Raw genomic sequence first — 27,937 nt, 5'->3', positions numbered from 1 at the left:
TAAAGATTTTAAAAGTATGTTTGTAACTCAAAACTTGCCAGTATTCTTGTTATGCCAACTAGATAAAACAGTGCAGCAGAAAGTGGAATTATGAGAAAAATACTGTTTTTGATATGCTGACGAGGAACTAAAGGTGAACAAAAAAGGCGTTACATATATTTACACAGACTTGTAAAGGGCAGAGTAGTTACAGAAAGTTGTATAATAAGTGAATTGCCTGTTACATGCATTTTATAGAAGTTACCCAGAATACAAAAGTTAAAATATTTGGTTTAAATGTGTACCTTTAAAATTTGCAACTAACTGTCAGATGAGGATATGTGTACCGCTTCGTAGTTTATAGAAATAGTCAATTGATAAGGCTGACACACTGATAAAATACATCAGAACTGCCTCTGAGGTTAAAAACGCAGCAAATGCTAGAAAGCTTAAAAATCGGCATATGTTGCCATAAAGTGACGCCCCATTGTAAATGCACCTTGGTGCAAATTTAGCTCTAAAACAAACAACTTCTAATCCCTATCTTGCAGCTTTTGTTCCAATGTTTGGACCTGTCCTTGTAGTTGGGATATTTTGCTTTCGAGGGCTTCAATCACTGACAATACTTTGTCCATTGAAGCAGAAGGAATACCTTCAGGTTCAATTTTGTTCATTTTTTTAACTCCAACTCTCAGTCGGGGTTCGTTTTGTAAGGGTGGACTAGGGGTTAGGGGATTATCCCATGGTTGATTGGTATTTGAAGAGTTATTTATATTTCTATGTGAATGACGTTTGTTTGTGCTTCGCTTGCTGCGTGACCTCCGCTGAAAATGGTCTGCAAAATATTTTTATTTAACATTAGTATTTAAACTAATGGGATAAGCTAAATACAGTTTATAAATAATGGAAACTTTAGATGTAAAAATAACATGGAAGAATAAACACTGAAATAAATTACAGTAAAAAAAATATAAAATAGCATCATAAACAAACCGTTTAGTTATTTCAAAATAAACAATAGATTATGTCAGCTGGTATGCAGTTTTAAATTATTTTAAAAATAAAGTTTGGGTTATTTAATTTCTATATTTGCTCTCAATAAAAGATTAAAATGTCGTTTACAAAAGCTTATTTTTATTTCTTATTGTTTTATTTCTGTATATAGACAACAAGCCACCTGACAAAGTTTCGAACGATCCAGAATCCGAACAATCAGAACAACAGTCGATCCATGCCGACAAATCAATGGACGGTATTTCGTCACATGACACAAAGTCAGCTTGTGGTTGGTTGAGAAACACGTCACGTGGAACAGTTTTTATCGAATCAGTGTTATCGCAGATGACTCTCGCCAGTGATGCTTGTTTCAACGCATTGACCTGCGTTGGACTGAAAATTCCTGGGTTCTCATACCTGGATATATGAATACTGGTTAGTGCTGAAGAATCGCAAGTGGAATAACCTATTTCTGAGAAAAAGTTTGAAAATTTTAATTTTTTATATTGATTGGCACTCTAGCAACCTTATATATATATGATGGTCACAACTGTAACACACAAAATGTTTTGATCTATGATTAAAAATATGTTTATAATATCTATACCAAATACAGATAATACTACTGCCAGTTTTTGTTTAAACAGACCGTGCATAAAAATATCTCAAGAAAGTCACCAAAATCTGTTTCCAGTTCTTTTCCGTTTGAACTGTTTACTTAACAGACAAGCCTAAGGATTATACATTCATCAGATAATTGCCAAAATATGGTAGACACCCACCTAAAATGTGTTTTATCAATAAATGTGTTTGTTTTGCTTTTGTATATCCTGATTTTTTATATATAGGCAACTACCAAAAAATTGTTAGTCTTTGTTTTCCATTACAAGTAAGTAAAAGCCTTGACAGGTTTTCATTACTGTGCTGCAGTTTAAAGGCAGCTTAAAACTAAAATAAATTATTTAAAAGTTTACCAGAATCTGTCCCCGGCTCTTGTCCTTTTGAACTGTTCAGTCAAGAGACAAGCCAGGGTTGGTCCCAACCTTGAACCTGGGACCACATCTTCTACTATCATACCAACAAATGGATCGATATTTGCAGGTACTTTGTAAAGCTCGCGTAGTTTGTTACGAACCTGAACAAACAATTAGGTAAATTATAATTGATTGTTATAACAACATAATCCTAAATTTTTAGTATGTTTTTTTTTTGAATATATGTCACTCTTTTTTGGCTGTTTTTGTATCAGTTGGAATTAGTAATGCTTGCTTTTTATTGAAGCATTTGGGAAATTTTCTTAGTGTATGGGCCAACTCATGACTTAATGCTAGAACCAAGGTCTTTAGCATGCCTTGTTATAGGAAAGGTAGAATAGGATTATGTAGATGGCAAGTGGAAATTCAATTGCCATGCAGGTACAGGTTATGTTCAAGCAAATCAGCTCATTTAGCCGCAAATTTCTACCAAACAACTCCCCACCTCTGGATTTTTTATCTCAGTTGCCAGATCATCAAATGTTGTTGCACTCGAAAGATTACAAAACTGCCTCCATTCATTATAGAATGGAAGAGCGTGATCTCTTCCTCTTTGGATGTTAAGTGCTCCAAGATCAAGTGCAACCTCCTCAGCCATGGAGAAGAGTCGTTCAATCAATTCTTCGTTCATATTTGAATCACTGTCTCTTGCCTGTGATGAAAAGTTTGATGAAAGTTTAGTGTTCTACCCTTCTAGATTTTTATGCTGCTGTCGCTACCATATTACTTAAAACTTCTTTTATAGTAAAAACTGTAAATTTCCTATTTTAAAGTATTTGAATCACTCTCTGTTGGCTGGGAAAAAATTGAAACATTTAAAAACAGTCTTCAAGATATAAGTATGTTATAGCCCCCACTTTGTTGGAACAGTAATACAAAAGTAACCCCTCAAATATGTGCTTGCACACAAAATGCTCATCTACACTAAGTATAAAGTATTCAGATAACTAAAGACAATGTTTGGATAAAAATAATAATATTGATATTTCTTTAAAAAATACTTTTTATTTCTGTCATCACCCAGTTTATAGTAGTAACCATGTGAGAATTATTGACAGAAAAACAGTCATTAAACTTATTTTAAATCATTATACAACCTACTTTCATAGGTTTAGCAATCAACCCTCTGATCAGTGGATCTATACCTCCCTCATGCACGATGCGGAATGGAGCAAAGAAAGCTTCATGAAGGTTCAAGTTGCCGTAACGAGATTCGTGCCACGTCTCATTTAATCTAGTTAAATTAACAGCATAATTTTCTTTAACAACATGATAAAAAATTACCCACTAAATTTTACACGAGATAACGCATATGCAGGCAGAAGGTGTATAAAACCGAACAACAGTGCTGTAACAAAATTAACAACATAACTTTGTTTAACAACATAATAAAAAAGTACCAACGAAGTTACATATGTGGTAACTCATATGCAGGCATGAGGTGTAAGAAACAGAACACTCGTGTTATAACAAAAATGGGGCCCCAGCCTGCTATAAAACAGGCACACTTATTTATTCAGCCAGTCATAGCCATTCAGTTAAGCCAAGAACCTAAAGGTTCATGTAGCATATCACATTACCTGTACATGATAGGATTGATCATTGTGTGTCCGAACCTATAAGCTGCTGTTGCAAATACATTAACAATAGAGGATGGTAAGTTGGGGTCGTAACCTCTGTATTCACCAATCAGAGAAGTAAATGGTCCAAGTAACTTTGGTAGCCAATGCTGGGGAAAATGTTTTAATAATGTTTTGTTCAGAAATGTTGAATTCATATTATGAGAGATAGCTAAGTGTGTAAACCTTGCATTGTAAGGTTAAATAGTTTATTTTATATGAGTTAGGTCTTATTGCAAGTCATGTCATGGGAATTGGAATTTGGACCGGAGTAGGCTCACCTCACAATAGTGTTAACAGTATTAACAGACCAATAAGTTTATAAGAACAGCCCATAAACCATTAAGTAACTAACAAATAAAAATCAACATAACTTGAAACTTGATGTAACAGATATTGTGCAATATGAACAGAATAGGATGTTTTTGGAAATAGCCCACACAAAAACCATCAATGCACAATGGGGTAGCAAATAAAAAAAACAACATCAATAAACATTGCTGTAAAAAAATACACACCGTGTATGTTATGTGCTGCATTTGTGCTCCAATTATTTTCCTCGTTTCATGGAAGATTGTATCTCCGTCCCAATGCTGGTTAACTTGTTTTATATATCGTGCAATTCTGTTGTGTTCCCTCATCCATAATGTGTGCATTGTAGTTAACGATACCTGAATTGAAATGGTCATCACGGTAAATGTTAGAGGCACGCTAGCATGATAGTGTATTGTATAACATTTTCACACTTTTTTATATAACATTGACAAACTTCTTTATATAACATTGACAAATAGTTTCCCACACATAAATAAAAAGCATATTTAAAAGACTAATTTTCCAAAGCAACAAATAAAAACCAGTCTTTCCCGGACAATAAAATGTAAAACTTAGTTCAAAATGTTTAACTACCCACTTGTTCGTTAGCTCTTAGATCACCAGCAAGGAAACAAGGAACGCTTCGTTGACGGGCAGTTTCACCTTCGCCACGAAAACAATCAAGAGGAGCAACCAACTGTATCGAGTTTGAACCTGGAAAAAAAGAGATACCTCAAAGGTTTAATAGTGAATTTTAGGGTAAATGGCCAATTTGGGCCTAATATGGCGGTTTACTAAGTACTTACAGAGAAAGGTACAAATTAATACAGTGTTAAAAGGGTTTACCAGCATTCAAGAAACAAGATTTTTTAATCCGTTTTCCGCAGGTAAGGTCCTACAGCTAAATACACCATAAGACCTAGAGTTTGCCTATCATCTAGGCTAGAGTTTATTTATTATCCTGACACCCAGGGTGCTACAACTGATTAGTGACTATTAGGTAGGAGTAATGTCTGCTAATTTTTTTCCCAAAACACATTTGTCTGTCAGTGTTAGTGTCAAAATATATTTAAAGCTTAAAAAAGACAAAACTATAGGAAGATTATTGTCCACCATTTTTCATAGCATCATGCTTGTATATACTTACCAGATTCAAGGTCACTATATACATTGTAAGGTAACAATGGTTTCTGTCCAAGTTCAAGTGACTGGCCTTCCTTCAATAAACCAAGGTCTGATGAAAAATCTCGCAGATTCCGCATTTCTTTATCATTGCTACTGTATACATTTGACGCATCCAAATAAGATGTTATCTGGTGATGTAAAATGTTATATGATTAATACTACACCATAAGCAGCAAAACAACAGTGGTTAAAACTTGCTATGGATAAAAGTGTGTAAAAAAGCTTGGCTGTTGCACACCTATTCTTCCGACACACAGGGTGCTATGATTAATTTAGTTATTATTGGGTTGTCCACTAAAAGTAGTTTTCCCCAAGAACCCTGCCAGTACCAGCATCGAACCCGGTATCATTTGTTTCCGAAGCAAGTATCTAACCACTGAGCCATAGCACCAAAGCATATTAAATATAACTTTGTAAACAAGGTACAAATTCTTAAAAACAGTATACGCTTTTTAAACAAGTATGAAATGAAAGTCTTCTCTTACATATGTTGTTATCTGTATTTTAGGACTGACCAAAAAAATCCTTGTTTTATGCACTAACGTACAAATTACAAATCACCTGGTTTATTTGTTCCCTCCTGGATATTGCACTGAAGAATACGGAAGTAATCCCAGATCCACACACCGCACTTGATCTTGTGAAGGTCATGCATCTTCCTGATCCGTGTGGATGTTGCCTTCCATGTCTCCTTGGTGATGGGGGGTGGTGGTGGAAACGGGAGTGGCGGGAGTCGTTATCAACTGGAAGAAAGGAAATCAAGGGAAGTAAAAATATAACAGCCGTTTTTAACTGATATAGATTTAGTTCAAAAGGATTTTTTTTATAAAAAAAAAAGAAAAATAGTTTCTACTTTTCTATTAAAGAAAATTTGTTTTATTATAATCTTAATCCATGTATAGGTTTTAAATGAAAGAAAACCTAAAAAATTGCAAAAACATTCTATATAACAATATTTCATACACCTTTGAATATGTTTGTATACCTAGAATAGGAAAACAAGGAGCTTCATGTTCACAAGTGTCTTTGCACGCCAAACCATCTGAGAATCTTTGCACACTTGGAGCCATGGTTGTGAAATCAAGGTCGTGATCTAAGAATTGACCCCACTGCATCACCATGTGGGTAAAATCGGGGTCTTTTCTTGGGGGTCGTGATCCTGCTGACATTAACACACCCACCGACACAGAACGGGGTGAGGGTAGAGTGTTGTTGTTGTATCTGGGGGTGAAGTTTGAGTGAGTTTACTGATATAGTTAAGAAAATGTTAAATTTTACTAAACATTAAACAAGGAAGAGAGTGAAATCTCTAAAATTTCGAAAACATCTGTTATTAGTATGGGGGTCTAAACATGGCTAAGAAATATGATACTAAAAGTTTAAGATGGTTATAGGGCACTTTAATAGATATACATTTAGATGTTGTTCCAGTTTTTCATTTTTTTATTCAAAATAAATCATAAATTTGTGGTAGCAGTTTATAGTGTAATAAATAAGTTAGTCTCACTTTTTGTTGTTGTTCCATGAGATAGGAGCATTGAATCCATTTTCATAGATGGGTTGTAACAAGCGATGGAAAGGAGTGAGTGAAGCTCCCCACATTGGGTGGTGGAGGTTGTTGCATGTACCATCTGGGGAGCGGTACCTGAATGTATGAATGAATGTAACTTACTGTATCCTCACGTGGCCAGAAAACGACAGTCTTTAAACACTGGTGTTCTGTTCCATACACTTCATGCCAGCTTACGAGTTACCATGTATGTTACTTTGTGGGTGATTATTTTTTAGGCTATTTAATTTGTGTCTTACTTTCTATGGAAACAAATATCTCGTGAGCAATCTATATTAGGTCGATGTGCTGAACATCCCGATAAGTTTGCAACCAACTCAACGGCCTCGCTACCAATCAATGACATAACATCCATCTCTTCATCGCCATCTAGTGAGGCAGGGCCATCACCTGTTAACATTTTTGGTGGTGGAAAAATGTTTTTTTGTGTGTGAAGTGTAAACAAATGTGTCAAAAAGTGCGGTAAGGTGGATCAGTATTGGTAGATTGCATAACTACCGTATAATAGTGGGTGGAATGCTCGATTTTGCTTAGGCCTATGTCTCCCTGAGGCAAAACACTTAGCAGACATACACCCTTGGTGTTGGGGTAGTATGCCAATTCTGGCCAAAATCGCAGGTCTCACGGCTTGCTATGCTGTGTCATGTATGAGGACCTAATTCAGCATGTGAGGACATGGTGCAGATACAAAATTGACATGTTTACTAAATAAGCAAAATAAAACAACAATGCTATGTTGATATTAAGTTTAATCCAACCTTCTTGTCTGTCCTTTGTGTGCCGAACGTCAAAATCTCTAGGTCTCATGCCTCGTCGCACACAGCACTCAATCATGCGCAACGCAACATCGAACACTTCTGCAGCTCTTGCTAAGTCCACACCAGCTCGTGTGGATGGGAACCTCACCAGGGCAAGCAAGTCACCTGGGCTCTGCCGGTTACGCCTGTAAAATTTCCAATCATTAGGATTTCAAGTAATTGTGAAAAAATATTCAGCTAGAAAATTTTAAACCTAAAAATGAGCTGATAAATTAAAAACTGATTCCTTATTTGAGAACTTTTATTCAGAAACTGAATTTTCCAAACAAAACTCATCTAAAGGGCATTATTTTACCCGTTATTAAAATGTTGTATCGAATTGTTTATTCCACGGTTGACTTCATTCGTTGCACTTTGTATGGTGTCGTATAACTCGGACAAGTGAACAACTGAAAACATAAAAACGCTTTATAATATAAAAAAATAATATGTGTTCCAAAATACAAGTTCAACCAGAAATATAAATTCACACTCTTTTATTCTTGAAAATGGGGGATCAGATTATTAATCTTACCATACAGTAACAGTTTATGCCACTAACCACGAGTTGGTTTTAACAAACATATAATTTTGTATCTTTTCCAAAACTATAGCAAAGATCATGTTATTTAAAGAACGAAGAGAATGAAATAAAAAAACAAACAAACGCTATGGATAAAAAGCGGGGAAAAAACTAAAAAGCGTGGCTATTTCATCCAATTTTCATGTTTAAGTAAAAAATAAACCTTACCACTTTGTCTTTTTTGTCTTGAGGCTGACGCAAGAAAATGTTGGTTAAGAAGTTCGTCGAGTGATAACGGGCTTTGCTCCTCATCATGGGAGGAGTGAGAGGACTCTGAGAGGTTGGGGAACAATAATGTGGATAGTGTAAGAGACGATATTTAATTCAGTATAAGTAAATTTCTATGGCTGTTTTCATTCTTTCTTATCGTTCTATTTGGTAGTAAAAATAGAATATTTACAGAATCGTATAACTGTATTTTTATAAAACAATTAAAAAAACATATCTTTGTGACTCAGTAAGGTTAAATTGGTTTTAGATTAAGAAATACAACATATGTTACTGATATCCCTCTTACCACACAGTATTATATATTGACTTTTATTAAAAATTCTTACGGTCTAGTTCATCAGGACATCCATGTAGAAGACAATCAGCTGGAAGAATCTGAGCAAGTTTAACAACGATATCTTTTACTGTGTTCCTTAAGTTCACCACCAATGTCATCGCTGTGGAAGCATCAACAATTTAAATCTAACTGTAAAATACGTGCATTTCACTGCTCCAACCCAGTGGTCCTTGGGTTGTTTGAATTGTCCGCCTGATAAACCTCCCACAAGTTCATATGTGACAACTTGTGAGCACAAGGTGTATGAACCAGAACGGCCATGTTTTGATGACCATTTTTTCCACGTTAAGACAGAAACAGGTTAAATTCAAACTAATTGTCAAATACCACTCATTAATTCAATTTTCGTATTTTTTTCATGTTTTTTGTTATCATATTGGATAAACAAAAACAATTATTATGGCGCATCATGTAATAATTTTACCATTTTAAGTATTTTTTGGGGGTTTGATGCGAATACTTACAAGCAGATATAAAATCCGATCCACTTCTTGCAACACATTCATATCTTCCCGTGTCATCCCGAGCAACTTGTCGGATCAACAATTCACTCAAGGAAGATCGGGAGATCGAGAAACGACCTGAACATTATTCACGATTATTTTGTAGCAAAACCTTATTGTAAAAATTATCAATGCAAGTGGTTTTTCTGTGATTCAACATTTTATCTTATGAAAACACTTTAGTCATAACATTTTTGCTTCTAAATGGCTACAAATGCACTCGTTTTGTTAATAAACAGCTGTTGAAAACCAAGATACTCTCCCATTTTTTGGTAATAGTACCTAATACCCATTATTATATCATATTCTACACTTTTACTAATCTTGACATTGATTTACTTTTTGATACCTGAAGTAGTTAGTCGAACATTATCTTTGGTCCAATATATATTTGGAGCAGTTTCATCATCCACCCCTCCCCCAGTAACATGGCATCTTATTGTCACATCAGTTCCAGCATCAACTGTTTGATCTTCAGGTGTCCTAGTGAGGTTTGAAAAAGAAATTTTCAAAAGATGTGAAATTGTGAAAAATTAAAATATACAAACCACACATGCATAAAAAGTTGTTTTTCCTACCCTGGCACACTACATCTAAATTATTATTATACTGGTGCCTATAAAACTCAATTTTCAAGTGTCACAAACACAAAGCATCATTTTCAATACATGCTTGATCATGCAAAATATTACTGCAATAAAAACAGACCTTAGCTTAAATAGGGGGCGTGACACATTTTTCGACCTATGATTAAAACCTGCATTTTACCTCACAAAACTTAAAGGTGTTGGAGGGATAACTGTCAACGAAACTTGAGCATGCTGAGCTCCAACTGCATTAGCTGCTTCACACCGATAATTACCAGCATGTTCCGGTTGTGCTCTTAGTAATCTTAGTGTACCAGATGGCAGAAGGGAATAGCGCGGGTCATCTGGTACAGCTCGACCTAGAGTAAAACAGTGAATGTAAAAATAGTATTAAACAGTGTTACAAACAGGGTACAAAGAGTGTCACTTGTTAAATTGTTATAAAGCATCTATAATTTTCCGTGAGGCATTCATACATCTATAATAGGATGCTCAATGTACAATATAAATTGATTGACCACCAGAGTTAAAATGTCTGTAACACATCATTGTTGCGAAACTATACATTTTTTTCAATTATATAAACAGCAGACCACACTGCAATACCTTTTTTTTCATGGCTTTTTCCTCTTACATACTTTATAATTGAATTACAAATCTTAAACACAGCTGTATACGAAACTATATGACTTAGCATTACTTATAAAAATGATTGCGCAATACTTACCATTGATAGTCCACACTATCTGTGGTTGTGGTCTCCCAGCAACTTGACATTGGAAATCCACAGTAAGTCCTTGTCTTACTCTCTGATTCTGTGGTCGAACAGTAAATCGGGGAGGTACTAGAACACATTGTGATCGTCACAATAAAGATTATGACAACACATTAAATATTATGACATCAGTCATAACAATAAAAATGATGACATCACAATAAACATAATAACAACACAATAAAATTCTGACATCAAATGCTTACCCATTATGGTAACAAAGGCATCTGAAGTTGAAACTCCAGCGTTGCTCTCAGCTTTGCAAGTGTAAGTCCCTTCGTCACCAGGGTTTACACCACGAATAAGTAAAGAACCTGAAATGTAACTTAGATATAAAGAGATAGGTAAAGACATTAATATAAATAAAGAAGAAGTGACAAGCTTTGAAATTTGGTGAGGTCTGGGAAACCCACCGCAGTGGCAAACTGGGTAACCCAGAGGTTATGGGTTCAAGGTTCAGTACAGCTTCCACTGTAGGCATTTATGTCCTTTGGCAAAACACTTTAATTGCCTCAACTCAGTGATCACTGAAGGGTTATCTATATTGTTAGCCATTGGGTGTTTGGGTAACTTGCTCCTTTGGGTTGAAGTACATATTACCATGCACAACTGACCAGAGATTGATCATATACAGTAGGCTATTAATACAGCAATAAATTAATATTATTTACCGGAAGTCATCACTAGATAACGTTGGTCTCTGTTTAAAGTGTGTCCATTCCTCAACCAACTTAAAGTAGGTTCCGGAATTCCTTCAGCATGACAGTCAAGTGTTACACTTCTGCCTTGGATTGCTGTTTGGTCTTGTGGCTTAACTGTAAACTTGGGTGGGTCTGTAGGAAAGTTGCATTGTGAGTATACAAGTCTGGTGCATTGTGCATCAACCTTTTATGGTTTATTGCACTGGACCTAATAATAACAGTTAATTTGGGAGTATCTGTTAAATTGTGAGTATGTAAATCTAGTGGATTGTTTACGAAACTCCCCTGAGCCATCAATAAAATAATGTAATTACCCCTATGCCTTCAATAAATATAATAACATTGTTGTTGTGCCATTAATAAAACAATCGGGAAACAAGGTTGTAAGGTTACATAAAACCATATAGTAACTAACTTGAATTTGATTGAAAACTTACTTCTTACAATCAGAGTAGCAGAGGAGTTGATGAAACCTTCACTGTTAGCTGCCATACAAGTGTAAGTGCCATTGTTTTCAATGGATGCAGATCTTATGTGAAGTGTGCCTGGAATACAGAGCTGAAAATTACAAAATGAATGTTTGAAGAATATAAAGAAACACCTGGGTGACAAATATATGTCATACAGCAAAGTTTAGAAGATAGACTTGCTTAAAATATAACTAAACAACCATTTTTTTATGAACTGTGAGATGTTGGTGCAGCAATATACACTACCTGGCATTACAATGAAGTTTGGTGTAACTGGAAGTCTCTCATGGTTATGATACCATCTAGTCACAGGTTCTGGGGTACCAGTGCTTCTACATTGGAAAGTAACTCGACCATTCAGTATTACCTGAGTGATAAGTATATAATAAAAATGCAACAAAAAACAAAACATTGAAAACAAAACTATTTATAAATATAAATTTGGAAAACATTGCTTGTTAAGTCTTTGTGGACATTTCTATTTATTCCTCATACATAAAAAACTTGTTGTTATATTATATATAATTAAAAGTTATTTTTACCTCTTTATTGGATGGCACAGTTGTAAAGACAGGAGGACCTTGGGCTCCTCTATATGTTAATCTTGCAACACTACTAGATCTGTGGCCAACAGTATTATCAGCAGTGCATTTATAAATACCTGGATAAAAGTACAAAAGTTCTTACTAAGGTTATAATGTAGCCGGAGGATACCGGGTTTTCTTGTCACTGATAGGCCTGTATGTCCTTGTGTAAGACATAAAAGTAAATAAAGGAGAAGTGACCAGCTTCAAAATAAGGTGAGATCTTGGGAACTCAGCACAGTGACAAAGTGGTTACCCAAGAGGTTACAGATTTAAGGCTCAATACACCTTCCACTATGGACATATGTGTCTTTCGACAAGACACTTTACAGCTATTGCTTAATCCAAGTGATCACTAATGTAAGCCACAGTGGACCTTGCTCCAGCTCAGTGGTCACTAAATCTTGTAGGACCTCACCATATAGAATGGAAGGTTGTATCAATATTTCTGTTTTTTAATTGCAATATTCTAGATCACGCAATAAACATAAGCCTCAAACATCCAGCCATTATTTAAACTAGACATAACATATTATCCCAAACTTGATTTTTTGCACAAATTGGAACAGGGATTTTGTTTAAACTAATGTTTCGTATGTCATCTGGCAGTATTTCATCTAGGTTAATGATAAGCATAAGTTTATATGACTCACCTCTGTCTGATTGCCTGGAGGTTTGAATAACCAACGATCCATCAGTAGATTTCCTAACTCTGGTATCTAATCGCACAGGTGTCCTGAAATACAAAAATAACAAATATAAGATAAGTTTATAATACAGTTTAAAATAATACAGATAAGCAAAACAGCAATTTTATAATACCGTTACATTTATTTCTAAATTATATTCCTATCATTTCATGATTAGGCAAATAATTTTATTCTTAGGTGGTAGGAATTGTTTTATATAAGACACATACCCATCATGGTGCCAAGTGATCAAGGGCCTGGGTGACCCTCTTACCCCACATCTAAATATCACAGATTCACCCTGCTGTACTTCTACATCCTCGGGCATCTCATAAAAAATTGGAGCAACTGTGTGAGACAGAAATTGTGATATTTGTGTGAAAACCAAAGTTATGAATGTTGGACTGTATGTATGTGTGTTTACAATTACACATGAGTGAGTTGCGAAAAAAATTTAAAAACATAGTGTGGGCGTCCAAATTAACTCAAATCTACATGCTTGGAACTAAAAAGGAAGGAGGGAAAACTTGTGTAAGAAAACAAGCAATGCAACCATTCTACAAAAAGATAAAAATATCCACGAAAGAACTAAAAATAAAGAAAAATAAGTAGTAGCACACTATGAGTAATAGCATTTTAAGGATAATGCATGTGTTTTGGCAACTTGTTAAGTGCTTTATGCCAAAGAAAAATTGATGTAAGAAGTTGATAAGTAATAATGATATTTTGAAAATGAATTGCTGCAACGACAAGTATATGTTAACATATGGGAAATGGAAGTGTTAGAAAAGCCCACACTCACTTGTATACGTACTGTTATTAGTGTCACTGCATTGAAACTCGGATGGTTGGATAGTTGGTATGTGACGACCAGACAGTGACCTTGGTTGGTAACATACTGCAGTGGCAAGAACAGAGCGACCGGGCCCTTGCAAATAAGTGGCCAACCAAGCAAGGTCGCAATCACAGCGTAAACGATTCCCATCTAACCTCCTAGGATTATTACGCAAAATATTTTTTAAAAACAGTGGCGTATAAAAATTTAATGACATGTGTACTTGTGTACCACTTATAAAATGTAGTTGCATTACAAACAGATCTTATGACAAAAATGGAACACGTAAGGGTGACCTAAGCTCTTTGCACCACTTAAACAAAGTATTTTAACTCGATATTTTATGCAACATTTTCACTCAACAGGGTAATTCAAGCAGCAAAAAAATGCGAGAAATTCTTAAGCGGAAGCTATGCAGAGCCCTATTATTGACAGACGAGCGCACGCCGATAATCTATCAAGTTACAGCACACTTCAGATCAAAGTAACCAAGACCAAATATTGCTTTTACTCACAGCCGCTTTAGCGTCAGATCATCAAAGAGCCGATTTGGTAGAGTTTCAATCAAATTCGAATGGAGTAACCTGTGAAAAAACAATACTGTAACGAATTGTATAAGATTTAGATATTTTAACGCGTGTAGAATACTGTAATACTTATCAAAATTTGTGAGCTTGAATGATTATTCAAGACACGCGTTGTGTTTTAGAAATTTTTAAACAGCGACATATTTATGTGTTTGTATTGCTTTCAACAAAATTACCAAAATTAGCATGTTGCTTTTAAAAAATGATAATATATTTACGCGCGCTTCTGTCTAAAACTTATTGCACTAGGTGGCGAACGAGGGAGCAAATTAGTGGAAGCGAGTTGTAGCGGGGACTTGTGTTCATTAGCACGAGCGGAACCGATCGATTGAAATCGACAGAAGAATTAGAACAAAGGCGTTTTCTATCCTGTATAACAGTCGGAAACCAACCCATCAGACAAAGTGGTGCTAATCAAATAAGTTACTGGGTGAGCGTTTAATCTTCTGGTTAGGGAGATGATGTTGGCAGCACAGTCATCGATAAATACGTGATAAGACAGATGTGATGCATAATAGGTTAAGGACATCTTCCGTCTGAAGCCACACACTCTTACGTATCGATCAATATTCTATTGGCCTCAATAATCTTTTCTTTTCCATATCTTTGTTAAAGTGTTGAGAAGTGGTTAATTATTCAGAAAAGTTTGTTAGCATGAATAGGCTACCCTTTCGTTTTTCATCTCTTTGTTAAAGTATTGAGAATGGTAGTTACTTTTTAACACTCGTTAAGCACGGGGGTTTTTATAGGAACAAACCATAGTTGGAACAAAGAAGAGACTTTGCACGAAAACGCCGTTGACTGTAAACTTACAGCTATAGGTTATTATTTCTTTTTTAAAGGTTTAAATACCAAACGGTTATACGATAGCGCCCGTGTGTGTATTTATACATTTCAATAACGACTCTTTGGAGCAGAATCTGTTTCGATTTCTTGTAACCGTTTGTTTCGACTACGAGGATTCGTATTTCATGTGGTCATAAAACTATAGAAACTCTTTTACGATTGCAATATTAAAATTCTTTTTTAAAAATACCTTATACGGCTTTTAAGACACTACCTTACGAAATACATTTAACAGTACATCTATTTATAAAACATAAAAAATCGTGTCTGATAACTTGTTATTGCAAACGCTAAAGACGAAATGTAATCTTTGTCCGACCACATTTTAACGCTGCAAATTCGCTGCTTGGGCCAAAAACGCGGCTATAATCTTAACCATCGTTTTAACAACGTATGCTGTTGCACTGGAACACCTGTGTTTTGTTAAGATGGGATACGCATTGATAATAATTTTCAACTTACAATCGTTCGAGCTTCGGTAAAGTGGCAAATGTTCCGGACGGCACAGTGACGATTTTATTGTCGTGAAGATATCTGCAAAAGGTTAAGACTAAGTTATTACGCACACGACGATGCAAGTGATTCTATATGAGGCACTATACAGTTTCATATGCCCGAGGAGTCAAGATGCAGTAGTTGTTGGCCCATTATCGCATAATATTTTCTATAATATAATTTACTACAAACGCAAAATCATTAAAGCTTAATGAATTGAAATGGGTCGGTTAATATGTGGTAGAGTGGGGGGAGATGGGACACCTTTTTATTCTATTGTCCCGTTCTATGTGGTTGGGTAAACAAAGAACATTTAAAGAAATTTAAAACCGTATCCTCACGATTCCCATAGACCTTTGGTAATTGTCCCGTCTTTCCCCAAACTACTATAATATAATTATTAAAACTTTTTCTACAATTGCAGTGTCCTACTGATGTAACATGCAGGAAATATGTAAATAGGTTATAGAAGAAAATGTGTTTAAAAGAAATGAAACGGTTGTTTTATCCAAATTTCTGAACGGCACAATGTGATGGCTTCACTACACAAACTGAAATCGACTATAGTCTACATGTGTGTTGATTAAACAGGATCGTAAATGTTTCAATAAAGTTAAAACCGATTCGTGTGTTTACCCGAAAATATCAGTTTGCAGATTATAATGGTTGCATGTTTTGGGCAATTACGTCGAAATAGTAAGCTCAGAAATTTAAAACATGCAGTAAATTATTATCTAATCTTTTAAACACTAAATGCTACAGCATACGAGACGGGGAGAAATTCACTTTATCTTTTAAAAACGTGCAGTTACTGATTAATCAAACACAGGTAGACATAATGAGTTTTCTAGTTTGGTGTTCAATATAAACATCATCATGCCCCAAAGCGCCGGTGTCTAGGCTTAATAAAAAGTATGTTTTAGGTTCGTTTTCGTTGACTTTACTTGGGAATTCTAAACCTAATAGGTTTATAATAAACGTAAACACAATATTAAAACCGAATGCCCCATGGCCAACACAGCTGACATATATACGTTTGTTAACCCAGTGTGTATTAGTTCATGCGTAATATACGTAGTTAGTATTTTTCTTATAAAGCTTAGCGATTACATGCGGAATTCGCTAAGCAGCCTTAAGGCCTCCACTGAACACAAAGTAGATTTAACACGGTTAGTGCCACTTTAATGCAGTGGATAAGGGGACAAAATTATACCACTATGAACAAAGAAATAACTCACAATTGCTCTAAAGAAACTAGGCCATTGAACGCTCTTTTGTGTATCGTCCTTATTTTGTTCTTGTATAGGTATCTGTCAACATAAAAGAGCGTGTCAGGCCATGTTTTATAACAGTAGAAGTTTTTAACAGCTGTTTGTTATTGTAGTTGACACGGAACAAAGTACAGCCGTACACTCGAACGCAAATGCCAAATTTCATACCAATGTAAACTATAGTCTGCTTGCATAATATGACATGACGTATTCTTACGTCAGATATTATGCAAGCACCAGGTGTTTACTACGGGTTGAATAGAAATTCCTCTTGCGTGCTGTTTACTACCAGTTCCTGTGGAATTCAGTGTCGAACAGTTGATGGTTTTCAGCTCGAAAACAACCCGACTCGTTCGCCAAAAGTTGACCGAGTTCGGTTTGGGGGAACAACCGCAACTTGTGGCTTGTGCAAATAAAGGCATTGTGTTCATACAAAAAATCGCAAGCTATTTGCTACAGTAGGGAGTAAATTCTGGTATATATAAACGACTCTAGAGCCAAACTTCCTTTAAAAAACCTAGAATTTCAGGTGTTTTGGATGAAAATTAGTATCTATATATACCGATTTTATACGAACCAGTGTTAACTAAACAGCGAAATAAACAGAAAATAAAGAATTTTATATCGCCATGCTGGATAGTGATTATGGCTGTATCTACTCAAAGCACAGGCAAGCAAATACTAAAAATGTTGCGCCCAAATCCACGCTATGCAGTAACAAGACGTTCGTTTATTGGTTTTGTCGCGTAAGCTTAAGCAGCTAAGCCGTGCCCGGGTATTCTAATCTATAAATGGCGGTTTTTGATCACTCTTAAGCGGTGTTTACATTGCAGTGTTCATCGAAGTGAAAAGTAACAAAAAAACATCTTTAAATGCTCCGTAAATTTCATTTAAGTTGGGTTAGCTCTAAACTATAGTGTAAACAAAAAATCAGTTCAATTTGTGCATTCTGTTTCAAGAAATCTATCAATATTAAAGTGGAAAATAGACTTTAGATGCCAAAGCGACGGCTTGAGTGGTTTGAATTAATACTTTTGCCACGGCGCTTCTGCGGGTTCGTCTATGGTTATCTTATACTCACAAATACTTGAGTGATGAGAGACCTCGGAATGCGTTCTCTGAGATTGATTGGATCTCGTTGTTGTTGAGTAATCTGAAAAACAAGGTTCAATTTCAAGCACGCAGATATGAACGCTCAATAACTTCAGTCGTACACGTCTCCTGCGTCGTCAACGTCACCGCGAGTGGTACCACACTTATATATGCTACTTAAAATCGATTTTGCATAGGTATGTTTTTATATTTAAAAAATGTAGAACACTTAAACGTGATTTAATTTCTACTTTAAATATATTTAGATGATAAACATTGGTACATAACACTTTTGTTTAACTATGCTGATTGTAAAATAAGTTTGCATAATAAAAAGTATAATATAAAACAGACGTGATTTTTTTTGACCCATAACAAACGTGATGGTTAATTTCAAAGCAGTAACAATGTTCATGATCTACAAAGTGCCATATTTCAAAGCGAAAAGCCTATTTATCAAATAGAAGTCTATAGGAGTATTGGATTGCGAGACAAATGATCAGACTTCAAAAGTTGGACGAATTTTTCATCTTCAATGAGTTTAATTTGGTGGAAAACCGCAACCTTGAAGAGGCCTCGACTTATTTGTTTTCTTTCGGTAAATACACAAGGCAGAGCCTGGGAATGCGCCTTAAAATCTTTAAATTTGTTGGCTGGTAATGTATCACTGAAACAAACGTGTTACGGCGCTGATAGCCTGTCTGTTAACGAGAGCCGGTAAGTGAATTCAGAGAAACCAGTGCCCTTAATCCAGTGGTAAATGAACCGTTAACTTGTGCAAACGAAACAGGTCGTCGGCAAACCGTCTACCTTATCATTATGTCAACGAACATAATCCCCTTCTGCTTTATACGTACGAGAAAGTTGCTTGCTATCAATAAAAGCAACGCAAAATTATAACGGACGAGGTGCAACTTTCAAACGGTGACATTAAACCAAAGCGTTATGTTGATAAAATGCGATACAAGTATTTATTAAACCTATGCCAAAATTGTCTCTGATGTGAAAGATTTCGTTTCGCAGCATCAGCAACTTTATCGGCGTTTTTTGGCACATAGCCGACCACGTTGTAACGCCAAACAAACATTGCCGCGCAGCATGCGAATCAGCAGCGAAACCCAAGGCTTAAGTATCCATCAATCAAACGATGTTGCATGGACAAAATTTCTTGTTTTGTAAACGTGTCAGTGTGATGGGTTGTTACAACGTTAGACCCCATGCGACGTGAACACGACCCCGAGGTGTAACTTGCGCTGAAATTCTCTCAACTTAAGCGACGAAACGCTTTTTAGTTCAGTTAGATTTCGTTCGCAGGGTTTTACATTTCGGTTAAGAATTATTGCGGGGTTTAATTCCAATTGAGAGCTGCGAGCGCTTCCAAGACGGGCAATATAATACACCTGTAAACGTGAAGCTTAGGTAACCTAGCCTACACAATCGGAGAATCTTTTAGAAGTGATCAAGCACGGTACAGACGTGAGGTTGCTGCATCGCAGTTTAGGGTCGAGCTTTCGTGTGATATTTCAGTCAAGAATTCAAGTGGTACTCGAACTTGGAATTCAACGGTTTCACTCGACCCTTAAGTTGACATTGAAGTGTTTAATACTAGAAGTATTTGAGATGGCTACCGTCCATACATACTCACAGTGAATTCAGATTCCTCATTCGACGGAAAGTAGACGCAGGAATGCTACGAATTCTATTGAACCTCATGTCTCTGGGAAAATAAATTTACATTACATTATATAACGTCCTGTATTATATTATACCTTACATAAATTATATTATGCCATAGCATTTTATATATGTACTCTACAATACACAGTATTGCACTTTACATATTATTAAACGTACCGTACAATATAACATTCGTGTTGGACTTCCAAAAACAAGGCGTAACTAAGTTTAACACAGAAAGCAGCGCAATTAAAGTTATTGCAATCGGGTTTGAAGTGTTGTGCAAGTGTTCAAAGTGGTTACGGGAAAATGTACATCGGGACGGCATGCGTTCAGGCGCAAATCTTTATGTTGTACTGGTGTATGTTGGTATATATGATTAATGCTTTTAAATCGGCAAAGCGTTTTATGAGTTTAAATTAACATAGTTTCCTTGTAAGGTAAGAACACAAAAAGTACTATTGTATTGCAGCAGGTCTTTTGAACTGCTCAATATACACGGGTCTCTCAAACTCTAGATTATGAGTGAATTTATGTTATTTATTCTTGCATGAGGGCGCAAAACGACAGTGTTTTGTTTCATACACTCGGTGAAAAAACATTTTAAACTGGTTCACGGTCGGTTCATTAATACCGTGCCTCATATATTTCTATTCACGACAAATACAAATTGCCAGTGTTGGACTATCCATTATTAACTACAGTGTAAAGATTATTAACAACAGTGGTAATTTACTCGCATCAGCAATGAAAACAGATGGTATCTTCGTGACAATCTGCATCGCATTTACAGTTCAGTGTCATTTAGAAACACTCTTATATAGTCGGGTGGGATAAGAAGAGATATGTTGTTATTCTATTTTCAATATTATTTACAGAGTTATATAACCGTAGCCCCACGACCCCAAAGTAGATTTAGGTGCTAACAGTATTCCATCTTACCCCACAGTACTATATACCAATCTATGGCCATTGGAAGCAGCAGTTAATAAAATCGCACGGGATGATATATTGAGCGACATTTTAAAAGGTTAAAGTTGTTGTACCGTCTTAACGACCAGGGTATATGATTGTTTAGCATACAAGAGCACGATACGCCCTGTTTAAACTTGGAGGTTAAGATTTAATGACTCAAGAGTGATACGTATGAGTGTAATAGGTTTTAAAACAGACAATTTAACAGAAGAGCAAAGTACAACGGGTAGAGTTAAACCGCAAAACGACCTTAGGAAATGGTAACATTATTCAAACAAACCGAGGCGCCAAGTGCGGCATGTTTTCACAACGAATCAATAATAAATAGATATCGAATGAAAGCATGTTTATGGTGGAAGTTAAATGAATGGCGCAAGCTGTGCTACGATCTCGCCGAATAAGAGACGAGCTGCCGCAAACAGGAAATGCGGTGACGACAAACTTCCTAAATCGCTTCGTGGCTTCCGAAGCTTATCTCGGTATGTTTGTGACGTAATAAAGTGGTCCAACATTCATTTAGCGGTGGGGATAACTAATTATGACGTGATATTGAAAGATTCATAAAACGAAAGAGCACATTCTTATCTCGCAATGTGTGATACACAAATTTACAAAAACAGAACATACGGTTGCAGAAAAAAAGGATGACACAAACCAAATTCGAGGTATTGGTCTTTAAAATTCGCGCTAAAGAAGGTAACATTTTAAGCACTACTGGCAGCGAACGTTCGTGCTTAGTTCGGTGTATAATATGTTATACTTACGTTAACCAACACATAACAAAGTACCGCCTATAAAGTCAAACCGATAAGTGAACCCTTGGATTGAGTTTCAAGCAATGCTATTACTAAAAGGGCGGGGGATGTGTGTACAGCAAACTGTACGCGAGCTAAAAGTGTCGTAGCCTTGATCTAAATCCAAAATCCACAGACGACAAGTTCATTGAAGCTGCCGGTTTAAGCAACATGTGGATTATTCAACTTGTGTCTGAAGATGCACAGACTGGATATGACGTGTTTAGTTGTTTTAGATTCTAAGCACACTTGAGACGCGTCATTGGGAAATTTATGCCGGTTATAAATCACCTGTTGTGTCTCTAACTCTGACGTAACATAAAAAAACACCCATTCAAAAGGTTTGCCCAAAAGGCTTTCAAAACATCACACAATTTTCAAAACGAAAATCGTAAAACCAGATATATATATAAGTTGTATCGGTACGTTTTCATTTCTTGCAGATTGATCTGAATATTAAGTGTTAACTTGTCCCATGCTACAATTTAAACAAAGTGTTGCTTCATATTAAACCATGTTTGCATTTACGCCTTGTACATTAGGCCCCATGGCATGACTTGCTGATAGGGTAGAGTAGCAAAAGTCAATATTACACAAAACAACCGTATAATAAAAACTTGACGGCTGTACCGTTATTATGCGCGATAGACCATTTAAACGCAAACACCTTACTCGGATATTAAACATTAAAAACCAGCAATAAGTAAGAACGTTTTGCTACAAATTCCCTTCTCTTTGCTTGTTTAATTAATCTTTGTCGTATCCGAAGGCGTAATTCTTGTTATATATACAACTGCAGTTACTTTTGCAACCTTTTAACGTACGGAAGTGTTTACTGTAAGCTAAATGTCCAACCCTATGGTTTGCGAGTTTGCGGTTCTGGCAAAATGCCAAGTTTATCCTGGAGGCGATGGAAGAGCTCTGTTAGGTGTTGTGGTGGCACTGGTGGGTATCAGAAAACAACCAAACCCTTTGGTGGGTAGGCCTATGTAGAACAGTGCTTCTCAACAACAGTTGGTGCTGTAGCACTTCATGGACGCTTATTTTACAAAACGTTGTGCAAAATTTATTAAATTCGATCGTCACAGATTTTCATTTGCTATTCATCTGCATTTATTTGTTCGTACCAGCACTGGTATATATCAGACGAAAAAAAATTCTCTGCAATCAATTACAACGCAGTGTGCTATCTCGGTTTGCATTTTCGTGGCACGAGGTAGGAGAACCAAAAAAGTATCTGAAAATCTGCAAAGCACACTAAGGGCCTTGTAGATATAATTAGTACAGGCCTACCTGGAAGCGCGCTAGGAAATTACTTTTTAATTGGTTTGCATGAAATCTCGCTTTTAGTAGCAAGAGCTAAAGGTTGCGGTTAGTTCAGATTTAAAGAGCTTATGCGCATGTCGGGGTGAAATAATGACAGTGGGCGGCTTGTTACGCTTATTTCCGATTAACCGCTACAAATAACACGGGATGGTAAACCAAAGATATTGCTGAGAAAATATCTTTTCACCATTTTCGGTAGTAAGTTGGGACATCGGCGGTCGCGTGCCGAGAGAATATGGTCGAATGATTAACATTCCTAAGGTGTGAGTGAGAATCTCGGTTTCCTAGGTGCACGACAGCCCGTTGAAAGTATGGCGGTTTATTAGAAACACACTGGGCTCTAAAAATCAAGCCACCCATGTGGAATCAAACGAAATTAGGTCGTAACCTGTCAAGCGTACTTCTCGCTTTACTTTGGGAAGTAAGTGCAACGTTGTAAAAGCGATATTTTAAGCAGATTTGCTGCTGAATATATTTACGACCATGGCCGAGCGCATGCATTGCAGAAACACGTTGTTATTGCTTTTATCAATGCATTTTTGCAGATCCATGTAAATATGCTTTACAGTTTGATCAAATGTGTGGTCATATAACACATAAACACTTAACTTGCTAATAATCGATGTTTATATTAATCCTTTGATTAAATATGTCAGCCTAAATATTATCCTTATGGATAAGTCACACACCTTTAAAACCGGTTCAACCAATTATCACTCGTTGTATTTAATTATCGCCCATACACTTACAGTGTATATTTCGAATGATTCCAGACTAATTTCACGTTTCCTTCACATTCCAATTAACACGGGTGTTCCACTTAAAACATCAAAATGAAAGTACAAACCTATACCAAGAGCACTGAATTACCGTAATTTCAACATTAAACCAGTGTTGGTATACCAATTAAACTAACTTCGTGAATAAATAAGTGTTAATAAAATATAATTCATTCATAAATCACACGTTCATAAGGTTATGCTTGTTTCAAATTAAATAAACTATATAGGATTATAAATCAATTATCAAGAAGATAGCGAAATCCACAAATCTTTTACAAGGAATCTCATTATACTTTTTAAATACAATAGGGTGGGGGAAGATGGGACACCTTTTAACTCCATTTTCTCGTCTCGTTTAGTAGTAAACAAAGAACATTCAGAGAATCATAAAACTTTATCCTCACGACTCCCATAGACCGTTGTTAATTTAAAAAAAACACGATCATGATATTTGTATATTATGTGCTAAAGGTATCCCATCTTCCCCTACCCTACTATATATTATTATTTCAATATAGAAATTAAGAGATACCTATAAACGACGAAAATTTAATTAGCCCACAAATTTAAAACAACTTTACAATAATTCCTTTAAATAAGAAATACTAACCATAGACACTTCTACAATTTATATATACACTTCTTTTATAAAACACTTAAATAATCGATTAAAGTGAATTTTATGACCGTTTGACTTTTAATTGCAAAACGATAAACGAAAACTTGAAATATCAGATGCAATTTCCCTTTTGACAATAAGCATAGCAAATTATTAAGTAAACTATGTTTGTGTTTTATTCTACTTCATACAACGTAACAGGATATATATACAATCGCCCGCGATTGGCGAAAATATTGTTACAGCAGTTTTATAATGATTTATACCACGAGTAATACGTGGTACAAAATGCCATGACAGTAAATTGTCGCGAAAAAAAACCGCCGGGGGCCTCAATGCGTCTGTGGTAATTCACAAGTGTCGGGGTGTTTACATTCAAATTTGTTTCTTGTGATCAAAAGTAGGTCAGAAACAACCTTTTAAGTGGGGAAAGGATTGTTATCAGCAAGGTAGAACTCTAGCCGTTCAACCAACGTTGGTTTAGTTCACAAGCAAAGGTTTACAAATTTAAACTGAATATACATGAAGCCTGCCAATAACTTAAATACATTGTCCTAATTGTAATGTAAACCTTACACGTTTCACTTCAAACTTTACTAACTCGGAAATACTTTGTAATTTGTAATAAATTATTTTTGTAATAAAACAATTTCCTTTTTCGCGTCACTGTTTAATATTCAATTACTTTACCAATGCAACGCTGTGACGCGGAGAAAAACAGTGCTGTAACACATTCTACAGAAAAATATGAACACACTGCATTTATTTTACACAAACAAAGACGCAGCGTTGAGAAAGTAAGGTGCCTGGGGTTTGACAATATAGCGCTTTCCCAATGTAAACTGGGAACTAACAGGCATTGCATACAGTGGTTAAAACATAGTTAGCGACTTACAGAACTTTTGTTATATGAAAGTGTATGTTTCAATTATTGACCTGTAACCAATTAAGTCGTCTATAGGTCAAACCCTTGCAAAACGAAGCTGGAATTTCAACCCAGTGTGAAATATTCCCACGAACTTTCAAACAAAGGGTCCTCAGGGATAAGATTACGCCTGCCACAAACACGAGACATACATGTTCCCACCATGTCAGTATAAAGTGCTGGACCTGTGACGTAGCGAGAGACTATGTCAATGACTCGTGCCTTGTAACATGACTGACTCTGAATGCATACGGCAGACGTTCCAGCTTCTTCGGTAACCTAAGTATTAATACATGGTCCATGGAGGGTGTATAGAAGCTATGCTTTCTATTCCAAGTTAACCGTGTTCCTGGCATTGGATTATTGGAGCCAACCCACGTAATTATTCAACAGGTGTGGTCTGTATAACAATGTATGGCTTTAAACACGAAGTCTAATAAGGAGACCCCGGCTCTCAAGTCTGTACATGGTCTCTAATAGTCACAGTATATGTACGGTGGCGCAAAAACTCCAATTAATTGAATTCCATGCGTTATATCAATGCGGTGTGACGCGCAACCGCAGTGGATATAATATATATATAGAAGAATGGAGGGAGACGGGATACCTTTAGCACATGGCATCCAAATATGTTTTAAACAGTTAACAGCGGTCTATGGGAGTTGTGAGGATACAGTTTTATTATTCTTTAAATGTTTTTTTCTTTACTACCAAATGGGACGAAAAATCGAATAAAAGGTGTCCCATCTTCCCCCACCCTATATACTACAGTACTGTGGGGTAAGATATATGATACCTTTAGCACCTAATATCAAAATATCCTGATTGTGTTTTAAACAATTATCAACGGTTTATAGGATATACGGTATTAAACATTCTTTGAGTGTTCTTTGTTTACTACCAAATGCGACGCAGAATAGAATAAGGTATCCCATCTTCCCAACCCTACTATAACTGTTATTCTGTTTTCTGTTTGTAAATTATCACTCTATGGTTAGGTAAAAATCAAATTAATGATTATCTTTGCATTTTCGACGTGTGGGGTTCTGTGCGCATTGTATACACGTTCAAGTATGTGGTAAAGTAACCAGGATCTATCCCCGTGGTAAAGTATTTAATTACCATGCTAAATCTCTTGGGAATAAACGGTTATGTTGTTGCTGCTCGAAAATAACAAATGCAACATGTCCGTTGCTATGTGATGCATTGCTAAACGATAAGGTAATTCCCGCAACTCTCGTATATATAGTTTATACCGTTTACTCACGCTCCAACACACCTAACAAGAAAATACAGGTCTAATTGACCTAAACCCAAAACTAAACCAGGGATAGACACAACAGCGCCGCAGCGGATTTGCTTATCGTGTGTGATCGTTAATTTTAAACTTTTCAATCCATTACGTTGATTAGTTCGGGTCCTTCATTGGGACTAAATCTGCTTCGGACTTAACGCTTGCCAAGCGCTATCTATGGTTTCCCAAGGGCTGTACAACACTCAAGAAACAAAGCCGAGAGATTGAAGGTAAGTTCGAATATAATACCAGGCCTCTCTTCGGCTTGTGACTCATTGTAAACCAAGCCGTACCACCACTCGCGAGTAGAACTAGTAATTTCGCTAAACCAACAAAACCCAGGTTTGGGTGTAACTATATTATTCAACTTTAGAGTTCCATAGCTCTTTAAATTCAAGCTGCAAACGAAAAGTAAACAAACCATAACCACGATATTAAACCTGCTTATAAAACGGCAAAGTCTTCGGCAAAGATGGATATATTGTTATAATAATAAGACTCCGTAGCTTTCATAGGTTATGCGAGTTCGAGTGATGTTTACTTTAACGCAAGTTATGTTTTCAGTTGTAAAGATCGCACAAGAACGATATTTCACAGTAGGATATTACTTTGCACGCAATCTACGTTACTGTGAACAGTTTATATGCCTGTAAAGGTCAACAAAGTCTTCAAAACAACCAGTCCAACTTGGTAATCTCGACTCAAAATATACAATAGAATACACGATTTGTGTATATTGGTAAAATTATAGGTCCTAACACTCCACCGGTTTATGTTTGTAGACTAAGTAAACAAGTGAAACAGACGAAGCGAAGATGTTTCTTATGATGGATTATCCGTGTATAAGTCGTGGAAACTTGTAATCGAATGCTTAGTAGTAGAAACATGAATTATACATGCCGCGACACATATATTCTCTAAATGAGGTTTAGAAATTTAAATCAATTTCAGTGATATACTTTGAAATGCGATAACCATTGCGGTAATCGTATCAAACATAGGCTGCGTATTGTTTGTATCCACACTGACCAAAAATTCATATTTTATGCACCTAAATGTAACATTGAATTTTACTCACAGGACTCTGGTCTCGGGTGCGACTTGTGGGATGGTGTCTCGCCTTCGATGCATGCATCGGACAGTTGTTACGAAGCACAGACATCCAGAGGGGCAAGCGCGGTGTTCTGGGCTCTGCGCCTTGCATGTACCATCAAGATTTACCAATATAGCGAAAGCAACGCACAGAGTCAGTGTCCTTTTAATCCACATTGCAAGTTGAGAGGTTATTTGGGCAGAAAACTTGGTTTTACCGATGTTTGTACTCTAACATATCCAGCACAAATAGATTGGTTGCTGCAATGCAAACACCGGGTTCTCGGCGACGGAGTAAATAACAGAATTTATTAAATAAATATTGATTCTGTGGAGGAATGCAGCCGTTACCTAGTTTATTACCACGGTCGG

At 36.2% G+C, this 27,937-nt stretch overlaps 1 protein-coding gene across 3 annotated transcripts; it reads right to left on the bottom strand.

The window, feature by feature from the left end:
- LOC100185463 (peroxidasin-like) lies at window positions 1-27,904 on the bottom strand. 3 transcript variants are annotated; one of them, XM_009860804.3, is made up of 35 exons: window positions 27,552-27,904; window positions 19,727-19,798; window positions 18,071-18,142; window positions 16,957-17,028; window positions 15,686-15,757; window positions 14,306-14,374; window positions 13,758-13,948; window positions 13,186-13,303; window positions 12,920-13,002; window positions 12,225-12,343; window positions 11,929-12,049; window positions 11,650-11,757; window positions 11,183-11,344; window positions 10,718-10,825; window positions 10,464-10,580; window positions 9,918-10,095; window positions 9,499-9,632; window positions 9,111-9,227; window positions 8,636-8,746; window positions 8,247-8,351; window positions 7,812-7,905; window positions 7,457-7,641; window positions 6,938-7,088; window positions 6,636-6,773; window positions 6,114-6,349; window positions 5,690-5,871; window positions 5,091-5,256; window positions 4,542-4,657; window positions 4,147-4,299; window positions 3,590-3,738; window positions 3,111-3,243; window positions 2,455-2,661; window positions 1,950-2,110; window positions 1,157-1,392; window positions 1-814 (listed from the first exon to the last, which is right to left on the bottom strand). In XM_009860804.3, the coding sequence occupies exons 1-35, from the start codon at window positions 27,740-27,742 to the stop codon at window positions 513-515; spliced, it is 4,929 nt and encodes a 1,642-aa protein (XP_009859106.1). In that variant the 5' UTR covers window positions 27,743-27,904; the 3' UTR covers window positions 1-512. The 3 variants fall into 3 exon arrangements, with proteins under 3 accessions (XP_009859106.1, XP_018667950.1, XP_018667951.1); XM_018812405.2 differs by having other exon boundaries at window positions 13,770-13,948; XM_018812406.2 differs by lacking the exon at window positions 16,957-17,028.
- Between the last annotated feature and the right edge of the window lie 33 nt (window positions 27,905-27,937).

Source organism: Ciona intestinalis, chromosome 7, assembly GCF_000224145.3.
Source record: "Ciona intestinalis chromosome 7, KH, whole genome shotgun sequence".
Lineage (NCBI taxonomy): Eukaryota > Metazoa > Chordata > Ascidiacea > Phlebobranchia > Cionidae > Ciona > Ciona intestinalis.
This window is presented reverse-complemented; position numbering and strand designations above follow the sequence as displayed.